General features: G+C 41.1%; 1 protein-coding gene across 1 annotated transcript in view; it reads right to left on the reverse strand.

The window, feature by feature from the left end:
* Positions 1-2654: 2654 nt before the first annotated feature.
* Positions 2655-27385, reverse strand: part of LOC132381739 (ryanodine receptor 1-like) — a 500293-nt gene continuing 475562 nt past the window's right edge. Inside the window, exons 96-107 of the mRNA XM_059951310.1 lie at positions 26768-27004; positions 24756-24886; positions 23700-23742; positions 23295-23425; positions 19686-19746; positions 19243-19389; positions 18922-19056; positions 16571-16727; positions 13545-13609; positions 11025-11125; positions 9794-9845; positions 2655-4507 (exon numbers count right to left, since the gene is read on the reverse strand). Coding sequence (XP_059807293.1) covers positions 4412-4507; positions 9794-9845; positions 11025-11125; positions 13545-13609; positions 16571-16727; positions 18922-19056; positions 19243-19389; positions 19686-19746; positions 23295-23425; positions 23700-23742; positions 24756-24886; positions 26768-27004 — 1356 coding nt within the window. The 3' untranslated portion in view covers positions 2655-4411. The remainder of the gene's footprint in view (positions 4508-9793; positions 9846-11024; positions 11126-13544; positions 13610-16570; positions 16728-18921; positions 19057-19242; positions 19390-19685; positions 19747-23294; positions 23426-23699; positions 23743-24755; positions 24887-26767; positions 27005-27385) is intronic.

The raw sequence follows: 27385 nt of genomic DNA on the forward strand, positions 1-27385 counted from the left end.
GTCTACTCTTCATCAGACAAAATCATGGCACAGTTGTGGGTTCCAGTGTGTTGGGAGAAGAACTCCAGGAGTAGGGTTAATGAAAGACAGTGAACCACCTGCAATGGGAATGCAGTGGCCACACGGTGGTCATCTGAATGCCTAAAAATTCAAAATGATGCACAGATGCACATTAGTGCAAACAATTCGATATCTGTATCTTCATGTCTACATAATGGTCTCCTTTTCATTTCTCTTGTTATTGTCTTTTATTTACTTTCTGTTGGCTTTTTTAAAAAAACCTCTAGCTTTCCACTATTTTTTTGCTATGTAATATGCAGTCTCTTTTGCTTTTATTCCAGGTGTTTATCTGCCTTTGGTCTCTTCAGCTTCCAAAGCTTTTTCTCCTTAGTAACAGCACTGCCACCCAGTTCTGCCCCAACACTCGCATTTCTGGCATTTTGCTAGTGTCTTCCACGGTGATGCAAAATGCTTACTAAGTTCGTCAGCCATTTCTTTGTCCCCCAGCATCATTTTCCAGCAGTCCAATATCCATTCTCGTCTCTTTTATTCTTTAGACGGTATGTCTGAAAAACCCTTTTGTATCCATTTATATTGTTGGCTAATGTACCTTTATATTTAATCTTTTCTCTCTCTGTGGTTTTTTAGTTTCCTTCTGTTGGTTTTGAAAAGCTTCCCAATCCTTTACCTTTTTGAGGATTTTTGCTATAATATATACTCTTCCTTTCCCTTTTATGCTATTTTGGTCTTCCCTTGTCAGTCACAGTTGCCTTATCTTTCCTTTAGAATACTTCTTCCTAACTCTACCCACAAGGATTCTCTACCTTCTGATCCTATGTCACCTCTTTCTAAAGATTTGGTTTCATTTTTTTTTTACCAACACAGCCAACCCACCCCACTCTGCCTACCTGCCTGTCCTTTCGATTTGCGTATCCTTGGATATTAAGCTCCCAACTGTGATCTTCTTTTAGCCAGGGATCAATGATGCCCACTGATTTCAAACTGCACGACAAGATAATCTATCTTATTCCATATAATGTGTACATTCAAATACAACATCTACAACCGATTCCTTTTATCCCTACTTGTTAAATCAGCTCTCTTGCCTTCAACCCAACCATCTGCCGCTCTGCTCCTGTGGTTCCCATCACTCTAGCTTAAACCCTCCCAGAAGAAGTGAAGCAAGGTGAGGGAAGAAAATATGTCGATGTGTACAAAGATGGGGATAGAGAGAGGGCAAACAAGGGGGAGATGCTGAGGGAATATAGATGGGGATAGAGTGGGGATAAGTATAGTGAGGGGTGATGCAAAAGAAATGGGAGAGCATGGAGGTTGAGTGGCAGATGAGGAGGGGGATAGATTGGAGTGAATTAGATAGGGTTGAGAGAGGGGCAGTGGCTTGAAAGAGGAACAGAAGGGAGAGATGGAGAGGAGCAACTGGTGGGAAATAGGCGAGGAAACAGTGGGCTGAAAGGAGTGGGTACTGAGGGGAGGTGGTCTGAGAGACTGAGGAAGGTTAGGTGTGGAGTTATCAGAGACTTCTCGCACAGTCTTTCTCCCTCTTATCCTCTCCATCTCTCTTGGTGTCTCCCACTCCTATCTCCCTGTCTTTCTTTATCCTCCCCACACCTTCTGAGGAAAAGACATTGTAGAAATTCTCTCTATTTTACTTGGACCCTGTCTCTCCACCTTCTTCACTTTTTTCTTTGTTTCTTTCTCCTTCTCTCTTCCTATTTTTCTCAATCTTGCCTCTCTTCACCTGCTGCAGTACAAGTCCCTGTCTAATCTCTGCTCCTTTTCTGCTTGTGCTTGGCAGAGTTTGTAAAGTTTGGATTTATTTCCAGCCACCAAATCCAACTTTGTTTAAGTGATTGTAGTCCCCTTCTCTTTCTGTGAAGAGGAGATTCAGAGCACCTTGAAATTTTTATCTTCGCTTTGTCCACCACAAAAGGCAGGATTTTCTTGTGGCCACCCATTTCAACTCAACTTTCCATTTCATTCCAACATATAGGTCCTTGACCTCCTCGAGGCCACACTCAATTTGGAGGAACAACACCTCGTATTCCATCTGAGTGGCCTCCAATCTGGTGGCATGAACATTGATTTCTCTAGCTTTTGCTAATTTCTTCTCCCTCCCCCTTTTTCCGTCCTCTGTTGTGGTTCTCATCTCAACTTCTCATCTGCTCATCACCTCCTTCTGGTTACCCACCTTTCTTCCAAGGTCCACTGTCTTCAGCCATCAGATTCTTCCTTCTTCAACCTTTTCCTCCTATCATCTCCCAACTTCTTACTTCATCCGCCCCCCTCCTCCACCCACCTTCCCCCTCACTTGCCACCTGCCAGCTTGTTTTCCTCCTCCCCCTCCCTCCACCACCTTCCTCTTTCCTTTCCAGGTCTGATGAAGGGTCTCGGCCCGAAGCATCGACTGTTTACTCCCGTTCATAGACGCTGCCTGACACTGAGTTCCTCCAGCAGTTTGTGTGTGTGTGTTTCTTTTTGTTAGCAGCCAGTGTGGTGCAATGTTTCCTATCTCATACATTGACTAACTTTGTGTTCTCAGAGGGCTGAACATTTACAATCTACTAAATTTGCCTTTGTTAGTCCAAAAAAATACAATTAAGAAAGGTTGTAGAGCAAGAAATTATAATGCAAAGGTTAACCAATTTATTTGGAGAGGCAGAGCATTGTAACACTTGTGTGAACTGTAGCCTAAGCCTAGTTCCCTCACACTCTTGTATACTAATAAAAACTGACAGACCACTATCCAGTTAAACTGAATAGTTCCAACTCAACCCATCAGAAGGCAGTTTTACAGTCCAGTTATATTCCTCTGCTTGATGCAGATGGTCAATAATTAAACGGCAAACAACATTTTTGTGTTAAAGGAGACAGGAACCAAGTTGATTTCTCCTGAGTGAAAACTTTATATTTAGTCGGAAACTCAAGTGAACTTAATTTCAATCATCTTTGAAGCAGTCACACCATTTAATTTGTTGCAATTTTCTAAAGCTCTGGAAATGTAGTCAGCATTGTTTGAACATGTTTTGGAACTAAATGGCTGAAGGTTTGGCCCAGAACATCATGCGGGATAAGCCACAGAGTGAGGTATTAGCCTTACATGGGAACTGAACCAACATTACCAAGTTTGCATCTGTATTTCCTTAATAATGACCAGTTTTCAGTGCTTGGCTTTAAAAATTTTGGATTAATGCAAGCGTTGCTTCACATTTAGGGACGGTTAATCAAGAGAGACTCAACTTGTGTAAAAATACGTTCCTGTCCTTGTAGCAAAATTTGGATGAAAATTTCAAACTACACAGGTGGTTACATGCTACAATAATCACCCATTCGGGAACAAGAAAGAAACATTAAACTAATTCTGAAAGGTTTACCAACAGTGTTTTGACCGTATCCATTCCACATACACGAGAGGCACAATCGCTCTTCCAAAGCACCCTCTTAAATACAGGAACAATCACAGCTGGACAAAAGAACTTGTCTCAAACGGAGCACAGGAAAGAAATAGGCAGGCATTTGAGACGGCATTAGTAGCAAATTAAATAAGTATTTGATTAAAGATAGCTCTGAAAAGTTCCATTATAATTACTTCCAACAAAATAAATTAGGTTAGCAATAATTGATTATTTATTAATTGATTATTGTGTGCAAAAGCAGCATGTCCAATTAAGCTTTGAGAGTGCACTTTGAAAAGTATTTTTACAAGTGCATTTGTCTTTATCTGGACAAACCCTTGCACCAGGCTTCAGTTGCTGCACAGGCAGTTCCTTATAAGCAGATGCTCAGGGCTTACATTGGAAAACGGTTCATATAGATATGGAGTTAAAAAGACAGGCAAATACTTGTTTTCTGAATGTACTGTTTTCGCTAATTAGTTTTGTCCTTTGATGAAAACAGACAGGTTTTGGGTGCTCCGTTACAAGCAGCACTGTGACTATTGCAAACAGAATGCCTGAAGTCGATGGCTCTTTCAATTATTAGGATTGAAATTAGTATGCAGTTACAATGGTTCTTCTACCTAACAATGCAGAAATGGGACGTCCCATTGCCGGCATTATGGAGAGGGAAGAAGGGTTGCTTTACATAATATTTCAGGACAAGGCTAAGGCACTTTTTTATCCAACCTTTTTCCCCCGTTTGCAAAAAAGATACCTAAAATATCAAGAATTTTCAATGTACATTGAAGTATAAATCTAGATCAAGACTCAGTAATTGATTATTGTGTGCAAAAGCAGCATATCCAATTTACATATCTGGTTCAGGTACTTTGTTTAAAAAAATTCTATATGTAATAAAATCCACTTTAGTTATCTGTTCTTTTTACAAGCATTTGTCATATGGCAGAAAGGATGAGGAACTAGCTAAAATTCATGGATTATTAAAATGCAACTCGTTATCCCAGCTGATCTTCATATTGCTTCCGGAAGCAGTCACCCGCAGGGAAGAAATCCCAGCATCGTTCCTGGTACATCTTCCATACATAAGATTCCTGCACACAAAAACAAGGATAAGTTGGATCAACGTTTTAAGCTGAGCCTCAATGTTCAATGTGTTGGCGCGAGGCCAAGTGTTTAAGGCGTCGGTCTAGTGATCTGAAGGTCATCAGTTCGAGCCTCGGCTAAGGCAGCGTGTTGTCCTTGAGCAAGGCACTTAACCACACATTGCTCTGTGACGACACCGGTGCCAAGCTGTATTGGCCCTTGCCCTTCCCTTGGATGACATTGGTAGCGTGGAGAGGGGAGACTTGCTGAATGGGCAACTGCCGGTCTCCAATACAGCCCTGCCCAGGTCTGCGCCCTGGAAACTTTCCAAGGTGCAAGTCCATGGTCTCTCGGGACTAATGAATGCCTATTTATTTCAATGCTCAATTTTATTATTAAAGTGCATATATGTCACCATATACAATCCTGAGATTCATTTTCCTGTGGGCATATTCAATAAGTCTATAGAATAATAACCATAACAGAATCAATGGACACCTGCCTAACTAGGGTGCTGAACCAGAGTGCAGAATTCAACAAACTATGTAAAATGCAAATGAAGAAATAATAACAAACAAGCAATAAACATCGAGAACATGAGATGAAGAGTCATTGAAAGTGAGTCCATTGATTGTGGGGCAAATGAAGTTGAGTGAAGTTATCCTCTTTGGTTCGAGAACCTGATGGTAACTGTTGTTGAACCTGGACTCTTGTACTTTCTACCTGATGGCTGCAGCAAGAGGTGAGCACAGCCTGGGCTGGGCGGTGGGATCCCCAATGGTAGATGCTGTTCCCCTGTAGCAATGCTGCACGCAGGTAGGAGGGGTTTACCCGTGATGGACTGGGCATATCCATTACTTTTTGTTCAGGAGCAAGGCGTTTCCATACCAGGCTGTGATGCAACCTGTTCAATATACTCTCCACTATAGAAGTTCGTCTAAGTTTTCGATGACATGCCAGGTCTCTGCAAACCCCAAGGAAGCCGAGGCAATGCTGTCTTTTCTTTGTGACTGCACTTACATGCCGGACTCAGGACAGGTCCTCCGAAATAGTAACACCCAAAAATTTGAAGTTGCTGACCCACTCCACCTCTGATCCTCCATTGAGGACTGGCTCCTGGACCTCTGGTTTCCTTCTCCTGAAGTCTATTGGTGAGGATGGTCAGGCAAGGCTACTGCCCGACACAAACCTGACATAAAGCCAAGACATAAAACTCTTTCTACACTCAGCACTTTGCTGGTGATATCAAGAATTTTTTTTTTTCAAAATAGAGACCAATTAACCACTAACCATATGTCTTTTGGAGAGTGGAAGGAAACTGGACCACCTCGAGCAAATCCACAAGGAGTATATACAAATTCCTTCCAAACAGCGGCCGGAATTGAAGCCAGTTGTTGGAATGTAATAGTGTTACTACTGCCCTGTGGAAAGTGATCCAGCTTCTTTCAATTCATTCACTGTATCAGATCCCAAAATGACCCTGTTCCACAATCAATTTACCCTGAGGACACCAAGATTTCCAGCCTCATTCATTTTACTGGAAACTCATTGCTTTCTCCAATGTTAAGATTTTACAATTAATATAAGGTACTACATAAGGCACCATGTAGCAGCTAGGGTGACACTATGACAGATCAGGGCATTGGAGTTTGGAGTTCAATCCTAGCTCCGCCTGGAAGGAGATGGTACATTCTCCTTATGAACTGCGTGGGTTTCCTCCGGGCGCTCCGCTTTCCTCCCACAGTCCGAAGATTACTGGTTAGTAGGTTAATTGGTCATTGTATCCTGTTATTAGGCTAGGGTTAAAAAGGTGGGTTTCTGGGCGGTTTCGTGCTGTATCTCTAAATAGACAACATCATGTAAATATTTTATTTATGTTCAGTTTTTAACTGAGGTATACCCAGTTTACCTTACTTATCACCCCAAGGATCTGAAAGTCCTCTCCTAAGCTCTCTCTCTCTCACACATTCTGGAGCCACTCGAAAAGCCTGAAGTTCATCATCTGCTTCACAATGTTTGGGCCGATTTTAAATTGCACATGCTGGTAGTCCGATTGAGACGTTATACTCTCAGCGCCCACCTTATTAGGTACACCAGATCAGCCAATCATGTGGCTGCAGCTCAGTGCATAAAAGCACGTAGACACGGACAAGAGGTTCCGTTGTTGTTCAGATCAAACATCCGAATGGGGAAGAAATGTGATCGAAGTCAGTGGTTCTCAAAGTGGACCATATGACCTGCAGGAAGCCATGCTCGATTTCATCAGGACCACAAGTACAAAACAAGAAACGGAGGAGGCGGGGGTGGGTAACAGGAGTTTCTGAATGGGCCATGATAGGTTTACTGTTTTAATAAGATATTACTAAGACATACAATATAAATAATAAAGAAATGGATATATGTAATTTAATTGCAACCTTGAATGAAATGAACGGGAAAATATGCTAGATGATGCAAATGAGACAACAGATTAGCCAGTGTGTGGGGGGCGGGGGGGTGGTGGTTTGCAGCACATCAGTCATTACCTCTGCTCCTGTTTGACCATGCACAAACCACTGTTCCCGCTGTGACCCGCTCCACATCCACCCCCAAATCACAAACTGCAGACCGGGCGGGGCTGTCTGCAGCAAGGCCAGTCAGTGAGGATACGGCAGGAGGGGGGGCTCTGCTTGCCTTCCACCGACCCGTGCGTGTTATAGTACGTATAAAATGTGACATGGGTTCATCTGCCAGAAATGGCTAAACTGCAGAGAGGTCTACCACAGCATCACTTTCTACCACCACAACTTCCATTAAACCCCTGATACTTATCACATTTTGGAAGGAAATTTAATTTACTTTTCTTGACAGAATTGTAGCATTTCTAAGTGAGAAGCAGCTTGGAGAACAAATTGTCACTGCTGATATGTTTTACCTGTCAGATAAATTTCAAAAATGGAATTTATTAAACAAATAAAGTTACAAGGAACAAACTGACAATCTCGTATCATGTAAAGAAGCTATTATCACTTCCCTTGGACAACTCAAACTTTTCAGCAACAATATTAAAAATGGTGAATTTATGTAATTTCTTTTACTAGTCATTCTTAAATAGAAGATTGTTAATCTTGATCATTTGAAAACTACTGCACACTGATATGGAATTTCAGTTCAGAGACCTGTTGGAAATGCATATTCCAGATTGGGCGGTAGATCTATTTGGGGTAAATGTGAATGACGTTAGCACCACGTCTTACTGAGCTGCAGAATGATAGAAAAGCTCAAGCAAAATTTCTGGATAACTAGTGATATTAAAAATAAGTTTCCACAGCTCTGGGAGAAAGCAAAGTTGTTTTAAATTGGATTTCACACCCTCTATCTACAAACGTAGTTGAATGTGGTTTTAATTAAGCTCGTCACCTGCTATCAAAAGTTCCTAACTGACTAGATGTTGTGAAATGAGGTAACCTTCGACTACTTTGAACCAAATTGTAACCAGATATTCTGCAGATGTACCGTGGGGAGCATTCTGACCGGCTGCATCACCGTCTGGTATGTGGGGGGGGGGGGGGGGCTACTGCAAAGGATCAAAAGAAGCTGCAGGGAGTTGTGAAATTAGTCAGCTCCATCATAGGTAACAGCCTCCATAGTATCCAAGACATCTTCAAGGAGCGATGCCTCAGAAAGGCGGTGTGCATCATTAAGGGTCCCCACCACCCAGGCATGCCCTCTTCTCATTGTTGCCATCAGCAGCCTGAAGGCACACACTCAGCGATTCAGGAACAGCTTCTTCCCCTCTGCCATCTGATTCCTGAATGGGCACTGAACCCATGAACGCCACCTCACCTTTTTATTATTTCTGTCTTTGCACCACTGTTCTTAATTTAACTATTTAATATGCATATATATGCTTACTGTTATTCATTTTATCAGGATTGCTGCCGTTAAGTTAACAAATTTCATGACATCTGCTGGAGATATTAAACCTGATTCCGATTCTGAAAAACTCGCCAGCTTGCATCAGTCGCAAGGATCTCACTAAAAACGCAAAGTAACAATATCAAGTGCTTTTTCGTTGCTGCTTGGAATAATACTACATAATTATAAGTAAAGTATCCTATTCAGAACTTTGAAATAGTTTTATTTTTCACATACCCCTGTAACATTATATTTAACATATAAAAATACCTATAACCTGATAAAACGTAAACATTCACTGTATATTAGAATAATTAGTACAGATGGCCAAGAAAAACTTCAGTAACTAACGGAGACTATGGAGGGTGGGGGCCACAGAGGTAAATGAAAGTCATAAGTGGACCGCGAGCAGTAAAAGGTTGGGACCCACTGATGCAGGTGACTTTGACCATGGAATGCTTGTTGGTGCCAGAGTATCGTTTGAGTATTTCAGAAACTGCTGATCCCCCTTGCGATTTTCACACACAACGGTCTTTAGAGTTTACAGAGAATGGTGTGAAAAACAAAAACCATCCGGTGAGTGGCAGTTCTGTAGGCGGAAATGCCTTGTTAATGAGAGAGGTCAGAGGAGAACGGCCAGACTGGGGAACAGGATCTCTCTAATTAGGAATAGTCTGTACAAGGCAAATTGTGTCTCTTGAATCCAATAGAGTTTTTTTGGGGAGGTAACGGGGAGGATTGACGAGGGTAGCGTGGTAGACATGGTCTAAGTGGACTTGGCAAAGCCCCACATGTTAGGCAAGTTCGCATGAGATCCAGACTGAGCTTGCCCATTGCTTTGATGGAGGGAGTCAGGTAGTGGAGATAGAGGGTTGTTTTCAGATTGGAGTCCTGTGCGCTGCAGGGAAGGATGCTGGGTCCTCTGTTGTCTGTTGTATATATGAATAATTTGGATTACAATGTTGTTACCATGACTTGTCAGTTTGCAGATGACACCAAAATTGGCGATTTAGTGAAGAAGGCTACTAAAATCAAAACCAGGATCTAGATGAACTGAGGAAGTGGACAAACGGAACTTAGGTGAGGTAAATAGTAGGTGTCAGTTAAACAAGGGCACGACTGACACGGTAAATGGCATGGCCTTAGAGAATGTTGTCGACAGTGAGAACAAGGGGTATTCTGAACATGGTATTCTGAAATTAACAACACAGTGAGACGGGATGGTGTAAAGGGTGCCTTCACTGAGTGCAGCGGATGAAGTGTCGCAAAGTGTACAATTTTCTGGTGAGACCACACTTCCGCAACTCACCATCTGTCCATCTGTGCTCAGCCCACACCCCAGCCCGTATTTGCACAAATACTTAGCGTCAACAAATGGGCTCAGGAAGACCACGTACCTGACCCGTGTGTTCAGTTTCATCTTTGTTAATTAGATACATCAGGAAGAACCTGAAATAGAGAGACTGTGAGCTTAAAGTGTTTTCAATCATGGTGCAAGCAACAGAGAGAATGGGGAAAAGCTGAAGCCTGGGACCTGAGCAATTGAAAGCCACAAGATGGTCACAGATAAGCATGCATTCACATACAAGGCTTTAGCGCCCTCTATGACACTGGCTCTACAACAATTAATGTCAGCAGTAAGTTTTTTACGCAGAGAGTGGTGAGAATGTGGAACGGGCTGCCGGCAACGGAGGTGGAAGTGGAAATGATAGGGTCTTTTAAGAGACTCCTGGATAGGTACATGGAGCTTAGAAAAACAGAGGGCTATGGGTACCCCTAGGTAATTTTTAAGGTAGGGACATGTTCGGCACAGCTTTGTGGGCTGAAGGGCCTGTATTCTGTTTCTGATTAAAAACACTTCAGTCAGATATAAGGCAAGCAAAGGAAAGCTGGAGAAACTCTGCAGGTCGTGCAGCATCTCTGGGTGAGCGAAGGGTAGGAATAATCGACATTTGAGGTCGAAACCAATTTTCAATCACACAGCACTTTTATTTGGACCTATACAAAGGTATATTTGGGCCCTCGTCTTATTTTCCCAGGGAGGAGGATACTTAAATGCTTCCTATTGATACCAAATTCAGGACTTTCATCATCATTCACGTTTCTCTGGCCTTTACAAATACCGGAGAGGTTTTTAAATACGATTGTAATGTATTGCAGGTCTAGGAAAAGTGTGAAGGAACATGGTTACAGGCAAGCGATTTGGGAACTGGAAGTAGTAGTATTAATCAGGGCTCTATAATGGAGTTTGTATAACAGAAAACTTAAAAAAAAAGAGATTCAAAATGGAAAGTAATATAAAGGTGACACACAAGATGCCTACAGATGCTGGAAATCTGGAGCAACACACAAAACGTTGGAGAGACTCAGCCGGTAAGGCAGCATTTAAGGCTCCTCCTGAGCTGCTGAGTTCCTCCAGCAGAAGACTAAAAGCGTTGGGACCAAAGCCTTGAATACAAGACAACTACACATTGAGCTGATAGATCTTTTTTGTGTGGTTCCTTCGATATAATATTTTGCAATGTACTGTATGTATCTTGCTCTCAGACATGCACGTTAATGAACAATTTTTAACGCCACACTCATGCACATCAAAAGCCCTTTTTTTTTGCCAAACTGACTGCTCACATGTAATTTGCCAAGTTGTGTTCCTCTAAAGTGTGTGTTTCAAACCCATGGGGTGTGGTGTCGAAGTAGTCACTGCCAATTCCACAGATGAAGCACTTGGTCTGTTAAGTGAAAAGACCATAAGACCATAAGACACAGGAGCAGAAGTCGGCCATTCGGCCCATCGAGACTGCTCCGCCATTTCATCATGAGCTGATCCAATCTCCCCTTTAGTCCCATTCCCCCGCCTTGATGCCCCGGCTACTCAGATACCTATCAATCTCTGCCTTAAATACACCCAATGACTTGACTTCCACTGCCACCCGTGGCAACAAATTCCATGGATTCACCACCGTCTGGCTAAAAATTTTTTTCACATCTCTGTTCTGAATGGGCGCCCTGCAATCCTCAAGTCATGTCCTCTCGTACCAGACTCCCCCACCATGGGAAACAACTTTGCCACATCCACTCTGTCCATGCCTCTCAACATTCGAAATGTTTCTACGAGGTCCCCCCTCATTCTTCTAAACTCCAAGGAGTACAGTCCAAGATCGGTCAAATGCCCCTCATATGTTCACCCTCTCATTCCCAGAATCATTCTAGTGAATCTTCTCTGAATGAGAGGAAATTACTAACCAGCACAAAACAACAACAAAGAACAAGTTACAATGTAGATAGAAGTAACTACAAACTTACTAACTATGCCTTGTACATCCAAACTGGTTATATAAATGACAAACAGCATAGATCCTAGCCTCGAGCCCCGTATCACAGTCTGAGAAAGAACCCTTGACCAGCACCCTGTAATTCCTGCCACTGAGCCAGTTCCGAATCCAATCCGCTAACTCCCTCTGGATTCCAAGGATGCATCCTTCCAGACCAGTCCACTATGAGGGACCTTGTCAAAAGCCTTACTAGAGTCCATATGGACAACAGCTGAAGGAGTTCAATTGGTAAATCTGAAGCCCTTACTTTATTTTCTGTGTACTCTCCAGTACTGAGTACAATTCCTCACTGAATGGTTGCCTCATTCTGTAATTTAAATGGCCTTCTATACAAAACTGCGTTTTTTTTGATGATTTACCGAACAATTTTATAGCCTGTTTTTTATTTGCTGGGGAGAAATGCAATTTGGCGTCAGTGTTAAATGTAACTATGGTCTCATGAACCAGAAATTGCTATGTTATTTTCCATTTAAGAGGTTTTTGTTGTTCATAAAATGAAGTTATGTACTTTGAAGAAGACCAAATCACAGAGAAGATGGTCCTGTATCGGCTGGAATTGGGATCAGTGATCTGTGTTGCCATGACAACAGGGTGTGAACAGGTTAAACCCCTCTTGACTAACTCTGTGTTATTTGTGGTGGATATTGGTCATATCTGAAAAGTGACAATTAAATCATCCTGATTTGATGGTCCTTTAGAGTAACTGTACTGCACCAAGGCCATTGCTGACTTTCTGCTGTTACAGGTCTTTGTTTGCTTGCAGTTTTATGGAATTTCTTGTCATGATTTCATGCAAGATTGGTGAGGTGATCAATATATATGGCCTTTATAAATCAGAGCATTGAGTATAGGAGTTGGGATGTAATGTTAAAATTGTGCAAGGCATTGGTAAGGCCGAATTTGGAGTATTGTGTACAGTTCTGGTCACCGAATTATAGGAAAAATGTCAACAAAATAGAGAGAGTACAGAGGAGATTTACTAGAATGTTACCTGGGTTTCAGCACCTAAATTACAGGGAAAGGTTGAACAAGTTAGGTCTTTATTCTTTGGAGTGTAGAAGGTTGAGGGGGGCTTGATAGAGGTATTTAAAATTATGAGGGGATAGATAGAGTTGACATGGATAGGCTTTTTCTATTGAGAGTAGGGGAGATTCAAACTAGAGGACATGAGTTGAGAGTTAGGGGGCAAAAGTTTAAGGGTAACACGAGGGGGAATTTCTTTACTCAGAGAGTGGTAGCTGTGTGGAATGAGTTTCCAGTAGAAGTGGTAGAGGCAGGTTCGGTATTGTCATTTAAAGTAAAATTGGATAGGAATATGGACAGGAAAGGAATGGAGGGTTATGGGCCGAGTGCAGGTCGGTGGGACTAGGTGAGAGTAAGCGTTTGGCACGGACTAGAAGGGCTGAGATGGCCTGTTTCCGTGCTGTAATTGTTATATGGTTATATGGGTTTCCTACACTCAGAACTTTTGAAATGTTACCTCATTTCACTGGCTTCTCCTATTTACTTTCGTCCCTGTAATCAATGCACCACGCAATCTCACGGGATTTTCTCAATTTATAAATTCACCATTGACATGAGAGTTCACGGTGTGGGTCAGCTGTCTGAGACACAAAACGTCTTGTTTTCATTTGACTGATTTCCTTTGTCTGACCTGCAGTGTTAGCTTTGATTGTGTGATAAACTGGAGGCCACTTGCCAACTTTGCCACTGGATCTGACATCCTGTTATTTATTGGACACAACTGATTTAAGTCAAACCTGTTCTATACGTTAAAGCACCAACAGAAGTATGCTGAGCAACTCCTCAATCCTACCTCCATGTCTTCTTTCACTTGCTCCTGCTGATCTCTCAGTTCACCAAAAGCATCGATGATCAAACCTTAAGAGTGGAAACAAGACATTGTTACTTCTTCACCAATACACGTCTAGTTAGTGTTCACCGTCAAGTACCAAATCAAAATTCAGTTGGAAGAGATCAAGGGAAAAGCAGAACTGTTTTTTAGTGTGCTGAGAGTTGTGTGAGATTCTACGACTGTTCTACAAAAACCATAGTTCAGTTGTGTGAATGTTTGTGTATATATTAGACTGGGACAAAGGCTGGTGTGCAGAAACCTCTCTCTCACCATTGCAATGAAGCAGGTTTCCAATGAGGGAGGCACTAGAACGGTGAGAGCTCAGCTGTCACTCATCCTCAATATGGTGGAGCCACTGCACAAGATCGGAACAAGCTGCCAGAGGGTTGTACATTCAGCCTGCTCCACCATGAGCACTTCCACCTCCGCACCATTGAGGACATCTTCAAACGGCGGAGTCTCATAAAAGGTGACGTCTGCTATTAATGACTCCCACCACCCAGGACTTGTCATTACTACCATCAGAGAGGAGGTACAGGAGCCTGAAGATGCATTTTAGGAACCCCTCCACCATCAGATTTCTGAATGGACAATGCACACATGAACATTACCTCACTATTTTTGCTCTCTTGCTCTATTTTTTAATATATATATCTCACTGTAATTTATTGGTTATTTTAGGTATTGCAATGCCACAAAACAACAAATTTCATGCCATATGTCAGTGATTCTGATTCAGTAGACCACTGGTAAAGTGTCGGTGCAGCATCAGTTGATGCACTGGCACAATCCTGTGGGAACATATACAGATACTGCTTGTTACACAGAATCTCTTACCAAGCCTCTATTATCCAGGTGTTCCACTACAGTTACACGAGAGAATGGGAGACCACTATGGAAATTCAACCCTAATATTTTGAACTGCATGAGCATAAGGACAACACACACAAAACGCTGGAGGAACTCAGCAGGTCAGGCAGCATCTATGGAAATGAAAAAAAACAGTCCTGATGAAGGGTCTCGGCCTGAAACATCGACTGTTTATTCATTCCCACAGATACTGCCTAACCTGCTGAGTTCCTCCAGCATCTTGTGTGTGTTCCTCTGGAATTCCAGCAGCTACAGAATCTCTTGTTTCTAATTAAGCAATGTGTAGCCTGTGATAAAATGCTGTCTCCCTGAATACACAACATTAGCCTGCAGGATGATACTGACTGTATTGCAGCATATGAAGCTAAGCAGACCTTTGCCAGTCACCTAAGAAATACTGCACTAGTAAAACAAACTGTTCATTCTTGTTGAGGGATCACCGAGGACATGGAACAGATTATCCACGTAGGCAGAGGTACATGCACCACAAAGTGTTACCTGGAGCACTTTAATGTTTTGACAATGTGATTACATAGCAGATTAAAAAAGGGTGCTATGCTTTCTGTTTTATTGCCAGTGAGATGAACATAAAAATAGTCCAAATAGAACTTCAATTTGTAGAAAGTTCTGAGAATAGCACAAATTTGATGTGTATTATGTTCAATTCTGGTCACCTCATTATAGGAAGGATGTGGTAGCTATGGAGAGGGTGCAGAGGAGATTTACCAGGATGTTGCCTGGTTTGGAAAGCAAGGTTAGCAGAGCTGGTACTTTTCTGTAGAAGAATGAGAGGGGACTTGATAGAGGTCTACAAGATTATGAGAGGCGTAGATAGGGTGGATAGTCGGCACCTGTTTCCCAGGGCACTGACAGCAAACACCAGAGGGCATATGTACAAAATTAAGGGAGGGAAGTTTAGGGGAGACATCAGGGGTAAGTTTTTTACACAGCGGGTTGTGAGTGCCTGGAATGACTTGCCAGGAAAATAATTCTTCATCATTAAAAATGTTCAACACAGCATTGATTCCCAGAACACTAAGCAAACAACCGTGTGTGCCCAAGCATGCTTGGATGGTTGTGAGTAAAAGAACAATAACTGTATCAGTGAAAGGCCACGTGGATTGGGGGTTCAACCAGTGTGCAAGAGATGACAAACTGTGGAAATACAAAATGAAATAATAAATAAATAAATATTGGGAACATGAGATGAAGAGTCCTTGAAAGTGAGTCCATAGGTTGTGGGAGCGGTTCAGTGATGGGGCGAGTGAAGTCCAGAATCAGAATCAGGTTTAACATCGGCAAATGTTGTGAAATTTATTAACTTTGCGGCAACAGTACAATGCAATACATGATAAATATAGAAAAAAACCTAAATTACAGTAAATATATATGTATATTAAATAGTTAAAATAAGTATTGTAAAAACAGAAATTTAAAAAAAAGTAGTGTGGTAGAGGGTTCAATGTCCATTTCGAGATTGGATAGTTATCCCCTTTGGTTCAAAAGCCTGATGGTTGAGGGGTAATAACTATTCCTGAACCTGGTGGTGTGAGTCCTGAGGTTCCTCTACCTTCTTCATGATGGCAGTAGTGAGAAGAGAGCATGTCCTGGGTGCTGGGGGTCCCTGATGATGGATGCCGCTTTCTTGCAACAACTTTCTGTAGGATTTTCTTTTCAAGGCATTGATGTTCTCAAACTAGTATTAAAAGTACTGTCTGAAGATAATTTGAAGAAGGTTATAGGTTTGAATACGTTTTAATCGTTAGAATTACTTGTTCAATTTTTAATCATGCTAAATGTTTGTGAACTTTGGTGACACTCGAAAAACTTTGAAAAACCCCATCAACCAGCAAAGGTGGGCCCAGGGCTCTCCGATCAGTCAAAAGCTTCCAGAAGAGCTTAATCTGGGTCCTCCTCTCCCCAGCCAGCCTTTACAATGTTGATGGAGACCCTGCTGCCTTTCAGGGACTCGGTACTTGAATCCAGGGCCTTGGGCGCATCTAAGTTCAGTCCTTCCAGCTTTGTTTGTGGTGTGTTTCGGAGAGCAGGGATATGGATGGCCAGCTCATGTCAGTAAACCGGGGCCAAGATTTGAGTTAAAAAGCCTTGTGTCATACCTTGAATGATGGCTAGGAGGATAACGATGACAAAAAAGAAGAACGTAATGTCAAAGACAACACGGTAGAGCTCATATTCATCTCCAGCTGGGTCTTCAATCTCATCACCAATGCCACCACCGGCTCTTACACCCACATACATGTGGAACAGGTAACACTGTCAGGTAGAGATGTAGACATAGGTTAGAGGACAGAGTCTTTGCAACTTATAAAGTTTACTGAGATGCAAATCTGCTTTCAGCTGTCTGATGGCCCAGCTCTGAAGACAATTCTCTACAACTCCTGATGAAGGGTTTTGGCCTGAAACGTCGTCACTACCTCCTCCCATAGATGCTGTCTGGCCTGCTGAGTTCTGCCAGCATTTTGCGTTTTTATTCTCTACACCTGTTGCTGCGTTAATCTTAGATTAATCAATTATGATGTAAAAAAATAGCAGAACTGCAGACAGTAACGAAGGTTGTCAAAAGATTTGGGTGGATTTAGATCAGTGGGGAAAATGGGCACAGAATGGCAGATGAAGATTAATCTGGATAGGGCAGAAAATGGCAGATGAAGATTAATCTGGGTAAGTGCACTTTGGGAAGCTTAAATGTGTGAGAAAAGTATACAGTAAATAGCAGAACCCTTAGGAACATTGATGAACTGAAGGATCTTGGGGTGCAAGTCCATAGCTCCCTGAAAGAGGCAACACAAGTAGACAGGCTGGAAAACAAGATGAGAGGGGGAAAGTTTAAATGAGATGTGTGGGGCAAGTTTTTTTTTTAACACAGAGAGAAATGAATCTTAGGGAAGTATGTGTGGCATATATGTATTTTGAACTTCAAGGTGCCTGGAAATGATTGTCATGGCTGATGGAGGAAGCAGCCACAACGGTGACTTTCAGGGAGACACATGAATATGCAGGGAGAAGATATTTAATTTCATTTGGCAGCATGCTCAGCACAGACATTGTGGGCCGAAGAGCCTCTATGCCCACGCTGTACTGTTCTGTGTAACATGAAGAGGATCATGAAGGATGTGAAATATTGCAATAAAGCTAGTAACTAATCTGGAAAACAATTCTTTGTGATCAGAGTTAATTTTCAGTGCTGTAGACAAGTTGTCTAGATCTTCAAAATTATACAGGGATAAGCCCAGGGAAGGTATTTTCACACTGAAGAGTTTAAATTGAGTGTTTTGATGTAAATTTGCCACTATTAAAGTCAATAAGGAATACAGGGGAAACTCCTATAGCAAGAAAGTAGTTCAGAGTATGGAATTTATGACACCAACACCTCCCCCCAACATAGAGATGTTTGCTAAAGACTTATTCCTGCCACCTAATGCACAGTTCAGACATATCTGTACCCCAGAGCTGTCCTCAACACTGTAACAGAGTATATTTTGGTTAACACAGACAAAATGCTGGAGGAACTCAGCAAGTCAGAGAACATCTATGGAAAAGAATAAACAGTTGACGGTTCGGGCCGAGACCTTTCGTCAGGACTTGACCATCTTTTCTACAGTTGCTCTGGATTTCCAGAATTTGCAGATTTTCTCATGTTTGTATATTTTGGGGGTCTGGTGTTAGTGCTCAGAAGTTCTCTGACCAGCCATCAGCAGTTCTGCTGTTTGGGATGTCCACCATTATAAATATGTAATTACACAATGTTACCTGTTGACAGTGAAAATGTTGAAGTTTTCACTGAATGGAATTACAACCATTGAAGCTATGATTAATTGTTTATTGATGTCTTTATGCTTCAGAAGTATAAATCATTATGTAGAAAGAGGGAGAACTAGATTCTCCAGAAGATCTACTGTGTAGCTAAAAAGCCTTTTATAAAACCCAGCTACAGTTTCCATCTGCTTCAGCTCAGCGGTCACGACAGGTGGGAGAAGCAGTATTGAACACAGAACATTACAACACAGTACAGGCCCTTCGGCCCACAATGTTGCACCAACCTATTCTAAACTCAATCTAACCCTTCCCTCCTACAAAGCCCCCCATTTTGCTATCATCTATGTTCCTGTCTAAGAAGCCCATAAGTGCCCCTATTGTATCTGCCCCTACTGCCACCCCTGGCAGGGTGTTCCGCGCATCTACCACTCTCTGTATAAACAAAACTTATCTCTGACACCCCCGCTCTACCTTCCTCCAATCACTTTCCTCTCCTATCGGCCACTTACACCCTGGGAAGAAGTTTCTGGCTGTCCTCTCAATCTCTGCCCCTTATCATCTTGTATACCTCAGATACACGTATCATACATACCACCGAGATACACCTGTTGCTCCGAATACCTGATTTCTATGCTATAAAACTTTATGAGGATCTTTACAACTTTAAAAAGAAATTAACAAAAAAACTTACTGTCATCATATCATCACACTTCATATCTGGCTCATCTTCATCCTCACTCTTGTTATAAAATTTGCGGAAGAAGTTGAAAGCCACAACTGTGTAGAGATACACGACGACTGCCAACAACCCGACAGTCATCATCAGCTGCAAGAAACAGAAGCTGCAAGTTTAAATTGATGGCCAAGAAGCAATCTCTACTTTGGGAGCTTGTGGCTCCTTTGAAAGCAATTGTAAAGAGTTTCTCCCGATTAGTGGGAAGTAAGATGTAATAAAAATGTTGATAAAGGCCCACTTCTGTGCTTATATAAGTCTATGACTTCCAGGTCTTACCTGTTTGCCATTGTGAGTTACAGAGGACAGGATGGTGCGAAGGGTTTTGACACCCATAGCAATGTCCAGCAGATGTGCAGCAAAGAAGAAGCTGTTGTAATGACCAAGGATGGACATAACCAAATACCAGCAAAGATAAAGGAAGGACTGAGAAAATAAAACAGAACTAATTAAACCAAACTATGCTGAAGACTTTGTCATACAAACAGGCTGATTAATTACATGAATTAAATGTATATCTTTTCAATAACAGAATGATCTAGCTAAGCCCCACCCTTCCCTTTCTCTCCCTTCATGTATTTTTGTACACTTGTTAAAGCTTTGAGATGCTAACACCATTGCTCCAATTCGATTGGTTTGCTTTCCATCCAATGCTCTATAAAGTACTTTGCTCAAAACATCTTGTTTCAGTGGCACTTTATGGCATGTCCGTGTCTACTCACATTGTCAGTGAATATCACACCAAACTTCCAGATCTGGTACTTGATATCCAGGGATGTGATCCTACAATCGGATGAAAGATAAAAACAGGAAGTGTTAGATATGTGAAACCTGTGGAAGATAAGTGCGGCTTTATATAACATCTTCAGTTATAAAGTTGTGACTTTTTATTGAGCAGTCTAATGGGTTCTGTGAAGCTTCGAGTGGCCTCGAGGCCAAGAAACCTAGAGATGGGCATGAGCCTATGATCATCAACTCCATTTCTTGCTGATTAAAGTGCTGAGGAAGATTGAAATCATCGAGGTGAGGAAGTTTTCAGCGTTGTCTACCTGCACCTTGCTTGTACGTGTCTGTGTGTGACAGTCTCTCTCTCTCCCTCTCCCTCTCGCTCCCTGCTCCTGAAGGAAGCTGTTTCTCTCTCTCTGTGCTGTCAGAGGATGGTGCTGGAACCCTGGGTCTTGGGCAAGGTTTAATCGACATGGTTTGAGGACTCGGCTCAATAGTTTATGTTATGATGTGTATCTGGTTCCTGGTCACTCCTTTTCTGTTGCTTATTTTGATCAGGGCAGCCTGCAGATAACAAACTGAGCTGAACTGAATACAGACTCTCTGTGATGTTGTGTTTTTATTCTGTTTATTGCTTTTTTTTTGTTGCCATTTGGGTAATTTGGGTTTTTTTTTGCGCATATGGGTGGTGTTGATGTTTTTCTTTGAACGGGTTCCATGGTTTCCTTTGTTCCATGGCTGTATTGAAGACAAATCTCACGGTTGTATACTGTGTACATACTTTGATAAAAATGTACTTTGAATCTTTGAATAAGGTTATACAACACAGAAACAAGCTCTTTGCCCACCCTCTTTGACTATTTCCACTAACCCTATATGGATCACATTTTATTCTCTCAATATTTCCATATAAAGAAATAGCTTGACACTAACAAATTATCACTGAATCTAAGTAAAACTAAATTCATAATATTTGGAAAAGATGTACCAAACTCATATTGTAAACTTAGAATAAATGATGTTGAAATTGATAAGGTATTGGAAACAAAATTTTTAGGAGTGGTAATAGATAGTAAATTAAGCTGGAAACCACGAATAAATGATGTCAAAGCAAAAATGTCAAAATCTATTGTAATACTGTACAAAGCGCAAGATTTCTTAATTAAGGAATCTTTGTATACATTATACTGTTGACTTATAGTCCCATACATGACTTACTGTGTAGAGGTATGGGGAAATACACACAAAACAAATACAAATTCCATTTTTCTACTCCAAAAGAAAGTTATAAAAAATTGTAAATAAGACAAGTTATTATGAGCTATTTACTCAACTAAGTACTTTAAAATTCAGAGATTTTTTAGATTTTAAACTTTTACAAATTATGTATAAAGTAAAAAATGGACAGCTACCTCAAAGAATCCAAAGGTTGTTTCAAATGAGAGAAAGTCGACATGGTTTGAGAGGAACATGAATATTTCAAAAACAAAGGACAAGAACAGATGTAAAAAATCACTCTATTTCAGTCAGAGGGGTGAATCTGTGGAACATTTGTAGTAAGAATTTAAAAACATGCACTAAACTTCACAAGTTTAAAAAGTATTTAATGAACAAATATAAAAACATGATTTAAAATGAATGGGAGTAATGTAAATAAATGACATTTGGAATTGGATTTTGTGTTAAAAGATTATGAAATTTTTTGATTCTGATGTGATGATTGACGCCAAATATGTTGTTGTATAAGTAAGAGGAGTAACGTAATAAGCTGGAGCTTCAGCCTACACCCTTTCGGTCTGTTTTAAAGAATATCTGTGTTTTTTGTTGTAATTTTGTCCCATGAAATGATTGTTATGAAATCATAATTGTAAATGACGCTTTTTGTTATGTTTGTACTTTCTGAAATAAATTAATTTCATTCATTCATTCATTCATTCATATATTCTAACACTCACCAACATAGAGTGGGCAATTCACCTACTAACCCGTACATCCTTTGGATGCTGTAGGAAATTCACGTGGTCACAATAAATAAATAAATGCGAACTCCACACAGACAGCATGTAAGATCAAGAATAAATCAGCAGCATCTCTACCATTCGTGCTGCTCTGCTGTCTGAGTATTCAAAGTTCCCATTTTGGTATTTGAAGTTAGCAAACCTTCTCCAACTTAAAATTTATCAGCATGAAACTTAAACTTAAACTTATACCATGGTCACAGTGAGAAATCTCATTGTGTGGCATTTGGACCAGACACTATTGGCCTTCATCAATCGTGCAATTGAATTTAGGAGCCGAGGGGTAATGTTGCAGCTATATAGGACCCTGGTCAGACCCCACTTGGAGTACTGTGCTCAGTTCTGGTCGCCTCACTACAGGATGTGGAAGCCATAGAAAGGGAGCAGAGGAGATTTACAAGAATGTTGCCTGGATTGGGGAGCATGCCTTATGAGAATAGGTTGATGAACTTGGCCTTTTTTCCTTGGAGCGAAGGAGGATGAGAGGTGACCTGATAGAGGTGTATAAGATGATGAGAAGCATTGATCGTGTGGATAGTCAGAGGCTTTTTCCCCAAGGCTGAAGTGGTTGCCACAAGAGAACATAGGTTTAAGGTGCTGGGGAGTAGGTACAAAGGAGATGCCAGGGGTAAGTTTTTTACTCAGGGAGTGGTGAGTGTGTGGAATGGGCTGCCGGCAATGGTGGTGGAGGCAGATACAATAGGGTCTTTTAAGAGGGTTTTAGATAGGTACATGGAACTTAGTAAAATAGAGGGCTATAGGTAAGCCTAGTAATTCCTGAGATAGGGACATGTTTGGCACAACTTTGTGGGCCGTATGGCCTGTATGGTGCTGTAGGTTTTCTATGTTTCTATGACACCTAGTGGCCATTTTTTTGGTACTCCTGTACCTAATGAAGTGGCCACTGAGTGTAGTTTGTGGTCTTCTGCTGGTGTAGCCCATTCACTTCAAAGTTTGACACGTGCGTTCAGAGATGCTCTTCTGCATACTGCTGTGGTAATGGTGGTTATTTGAGTTACTGTTGCCTTCCTTACAGCTTGATCCTGTCTTGAAGTTCTCCTCTGACCTCTCTCATTAAAAGGCATTTTCACCCTTAGAGTCGCTGCTCACTGGATGTCTTTTGTTTTTTCGCACAGTTTTCTGGAAACCCTGGAGCTTGTTGTGCGTGAAAATCCCAGGAAATCAGCAGTTTCTGAGATACTCAAACCACCCCATCTGGCACCAGTAATCATTCCACAGTCAAAGTCACTTCAATCACATCTCATCCCCATTCTGACGTTTGGTCTGAACAACAACTGAACCTCTTGACCATGTCAACGTGATTTTATGCATTAAGTTGCTGCCACATGATTGGATGATAATATATTTGCATTAATGAGCAGGTGGCCATTGAAGGTAGATATATTGTGTGGTAGCATTTGACAATAGCAAATAGTTTAACAGCCACAATGCTACTAAAAATGAACGTAATTTGGACAACGTGGGATCCATTACAAAATCAGAACAAAGAATTTGACTCTATTACAGAATGCTTCAGATCAAATGGACATTTTTAGTATCTCTTGGAAAACCAAGGCAGATACGTACCATGAAAGAAAAGAATTATCGGCTGCGGGTGTCTTTTCTTGGGGCACAGTGACATCCAATGCACTCATGTCCATGCCTAACAGCTCTGCGATACGCTCTCTGCCGTAGATATCACCATACTTGTCCAATACCTGGGAAAAAAAGAAAAAAAAAATCAATATGCTTGTTTTTCAATGCGGGGTATTAAATTTCTTCTCTATAAGAAAATTTGGCACGTAGTTTTCAATAACTTGTTCTAGGCTTCTCATTATAAAACCAAAGGCATGCGGAAGATCAATAGTTGGAGCATCAAACAATCCACAACTGAAATCTCTGGACAAGATCTGCAGTTAGAATTGAGAGTATCTGAAAAGCCTTACAGTTTTAGAAATTATTTAGAATTATTTTTCAAAAATATATAATTACCTTTCTTTTGACAAATTTGTCCCAGTAGTTATTTGGGAAGGACCTATAAATTAATAAAAGAAATATAATTCAATATTACGGTAATGTTGATGTTTTCAGAATAGCAATGCTAACTAATGTATGGGATATAACTCGTGTTAGGCGCGTGGCCAAGTGGTTAAGGCGTTCGTCTAGTGATCTGAAGGTCGCTAGTTTCAAGTCTTGGCTGAGGCTGCGTGTGTGTCCTTGAGCAAGGCACTTAACCACACATTGCTCTGTGACGACACCGGTGCCAAGCTGTATGGGTCCTAATGCCCTTCCCTTGATCAGTAGTGTGGAGAGGGGAGACTTGCAGTTTGGGCATCTGCCTGTCTTCCATAAAAAAAACCCTTGCCCAGGCTTGCGCCCTGGAAACTTTCCAAGGTGCAAATCCGTGGTCTATCGAGACTAACGGAGGCCTACTACTAAACTGGAGATGAAAACTGATGGAACAGACTTTCTTACTGTACAGTCTACAGTACATGCTGTAACAGAACGTAACCATGTTATGTTTACATATATTAAATTTTCATCCACAATAGCACACTTTCAATCAATCTGCATTGAGTAAATCAATGAAATCCTACTAATTTAAAAGGTATTTTACATATTATTACTTATACAACTCTTCCATAATTAGCTCAGAGTTATCGAGTCATAGAGCACTACAACACAGAGAAAGGCCCTTAGGCCCATCTAGTTCATGCTGAAGTATCATTCTGCCTAGTCCCATTGACCTGCACCTAGACCACAGCCTTCCATACCCCTCCCATCCATGTACCTATCCAAACCTCCCTTAAACGTTGAGATCAAACCCACATCCACCACTTCCACTGGCAACATGTTTCACACTCTCACCACCCCTCTGAGTGAAGAAGCTTCCCCTGAGGCTCCTCTTGAACATCTCACCTTTCACCCTTAACTCATGACCTCTAGCTCTCACCTGGCCCAACCTCAGTGGAAAAAGCTTGTAAACAAATGCTGCTTGAATTTGCATGTTTTAGCTATTCTTATAATTTAGAAATGGGTGTGTCTTACGGTGTGTTGAGAACGAGTCGATCCCACTGTCCTTTAATATCATCGTCAGCAGGTTGCTCCGTGATATATGAACCGTCGAATTCTAATTTTCTGGCAAGTTCCTTCTCTCGTTTAAAGATGACCAGAGGAACCTAAAGGTGTTATAGAGAAAAGAAAAGAATTTCTCTGTGAAAATAATGCCATGGTGACATATTAATTATTATTTCAGAGAAAATGTTGAGCAAATTCAACACCAAAGGCCAAAGATTTAATATTCACGCTTAGCTTGGTGAAAATGGTCACTCACTACCTGAGTCACATTGAACTACTAAATACTCATGTTGTAAACGCAAAATGCATAAGCGTTATCCATGCCAGCAGCACTAGATACCTGCACCAATTAACCCACTCACCACTATTCTCACATTCACAACACCAAGCATCACTTTACGTACATACAACCAGTCTGTGTACTGTATATAATGGTTACTTGTACATTGTGTTTTATAGGATTGCTTTTATATTAATATTTATTGTATTTTTGTTTGTTTTTATTGTGTTTATGCTTATTGTGTATTTTTTTATGCTGCATTGGATCTGCAGTCACAATCATTTTGTTCTCCTTCACATTCTTGTACAATGAACAATTTTGAATTAGAATTACAAAAGTTGAAGAATTAATTCATGCTGTATGTTATATTGTTGTACATACTATTTGTTATAAATTACTATAAATTGCACAAAGGTTGGGGATGTTGTGGATAGTGTGGAGGGTTGTTAGAGGTTACAGCGGGACTGATAGGATGCAAAGCTGGGCTGAGAAGTGGCAGATGGAGTTCAACACAGATAAATGTTAAGTGGTTCATTTTGGTAGGTCAAGTATGATGGCAGAATATAGTATTAATGGTAAGACTCTTGGCAATGTGGAGGATCAGAGGGATCTTGGGGTTTGAGTCCACAGGACACCCAAAACTGCTATGCAGGTTGACTATGTGGTTAAGAAGGCCTTCATCAACCATGGGATTGAGTTTAAGAGCTGAGAGGTAATGTTGCAGCTATATAGGACCCTGGTCAGATCCTACTTGGAGAACTGTGCTTATTTCTGGTCGCCTCACTACAGGAAGGACATGGAAACCATAGAAATGGTGCAGAGGAGACTTACAAGGACGTTGCCTGGATTGGGGAGCATGCCTTATGAGAGCAGGTTGAGTGAACTCGGCCTTTTCTCCTTGGAGCGATGGAGGATGAGAGGTGACCTGATAGAGGGGTACAAGATAATGAGAGGCATTGATTGCGTGGATAGTCAGAGGCTTTTTCCCAGGCTGAAATGGCTAGCAAGAAAGGCATAGTTTTATGGTGCTTGGAAGTAGGTACAGAGGTATCAGGGGTAAGTTTTTTTATGCAGAGAGTGGTGAGTGCATGGAATAGGCTGCTGGCGATGGTGGTGGAGGCGGAAACTATAGGGTCTTTTAAGAGACTCCTGGATAGGTACATGAGGCTTAGGAAAATAGAGGGCTGTGGGTAACACTAGGTAAGTACAGGTTCGGCACAGCTTTGTGGGCCAAAGGGCCTGTATTGTGCTGTAGGTTTTCTATGTTCTGTTTCTACGCACATTGCACATTTAGACAGAGACGTAACGTAAAGATTTTTACTCCTCATGTATGTGAAGGATGTAAGTAATAAAGTCAATTCAATTCAATTAAAAGTTGCTTGGGCATGTAATCTTTGGTTCATTTGTCTATAACTTTAAATATCATTTGGTTACTGACCCTGTGAATGTACCATAGCCATCTCTCTAACAAAATAGCAATATTTTTGAAATCTAGCAGAAGTCAGAAAGGACTAAAATATGAAATAATACTAACATCTCAATTTGCCATCGTTTAAGCAGCCACTTTGAAATAATACCAATTTGAAAAGGGAACCTTTCTCACTAAACACAAAGATCAAAAGACAATCGAAGTAAATGTCCAATATGTGGGTGTATTGCAGATCGTATTGCTGGAAGAAGTTTGGGTTCAGTCTATCCTTACCTTCAAGTAGTTGTATCCGATAATACAGAGGAAGGAGAGAAGGGTGTGGAGAATTGAGAGGATTTTTAACGTTGGTGCCATATAACCTGTACTCTCTTCAAGGACGAAATAAACCAGTGAATCTTCATCCTCCTCCTCCTCCTCTTCATCTCCATTTCCATTTCCAAAACCTGTGCTTATCATATCATCCTCAAAGCCTGCTGCTTCAAAATCTTCTTCATCTTCGACCGCGGATACCTTCCATGCACAGAAATAATCTATCAATCACTTGGGAAACTCTTAAGACTTACCTGTGTAAATCAGCAGGACACGTCTGCTGATTTACTAGCTTCCGGTCCATCAATGGTGCTGTAAGGGACGGTGGTTTAATTTGGGAAGAAGGGTGGAGGAGGGAGGTGGAAAGATTTTACATTTAAAGAACATTTTTATTTCTCAAAATGTCTTAAAGTATATCATAGCAAGTTAAATAATTTAAAGTTGCTAATTTAAATTTATATCCTGTGGTTAAGCACTCTTTACAAATTTGGTTCCAGTTCCGCAATTTTTTTAATCTTAAAAAATGTAAACTTCATAGTATAATTGCTTTTTTAAACCTTCCTGGAGTGATCCAATATTTTT

The sequence above is a fragment of the Hypanus sabinus genome, chromosome 26 (genome assembly GCF_030144855.1).
Source record: "Hypanus sabinus isolate sHypSab1 chromosome 26, sHypSab1.hap1, whole genome shotgun sequence".
Lineage (NCBI taxonomy): Eukaryota > Metazoa > Chordata > Chondrichthyes > Myliobatiformes > Dasyatidae > Hypanus > Hypanus sabinus.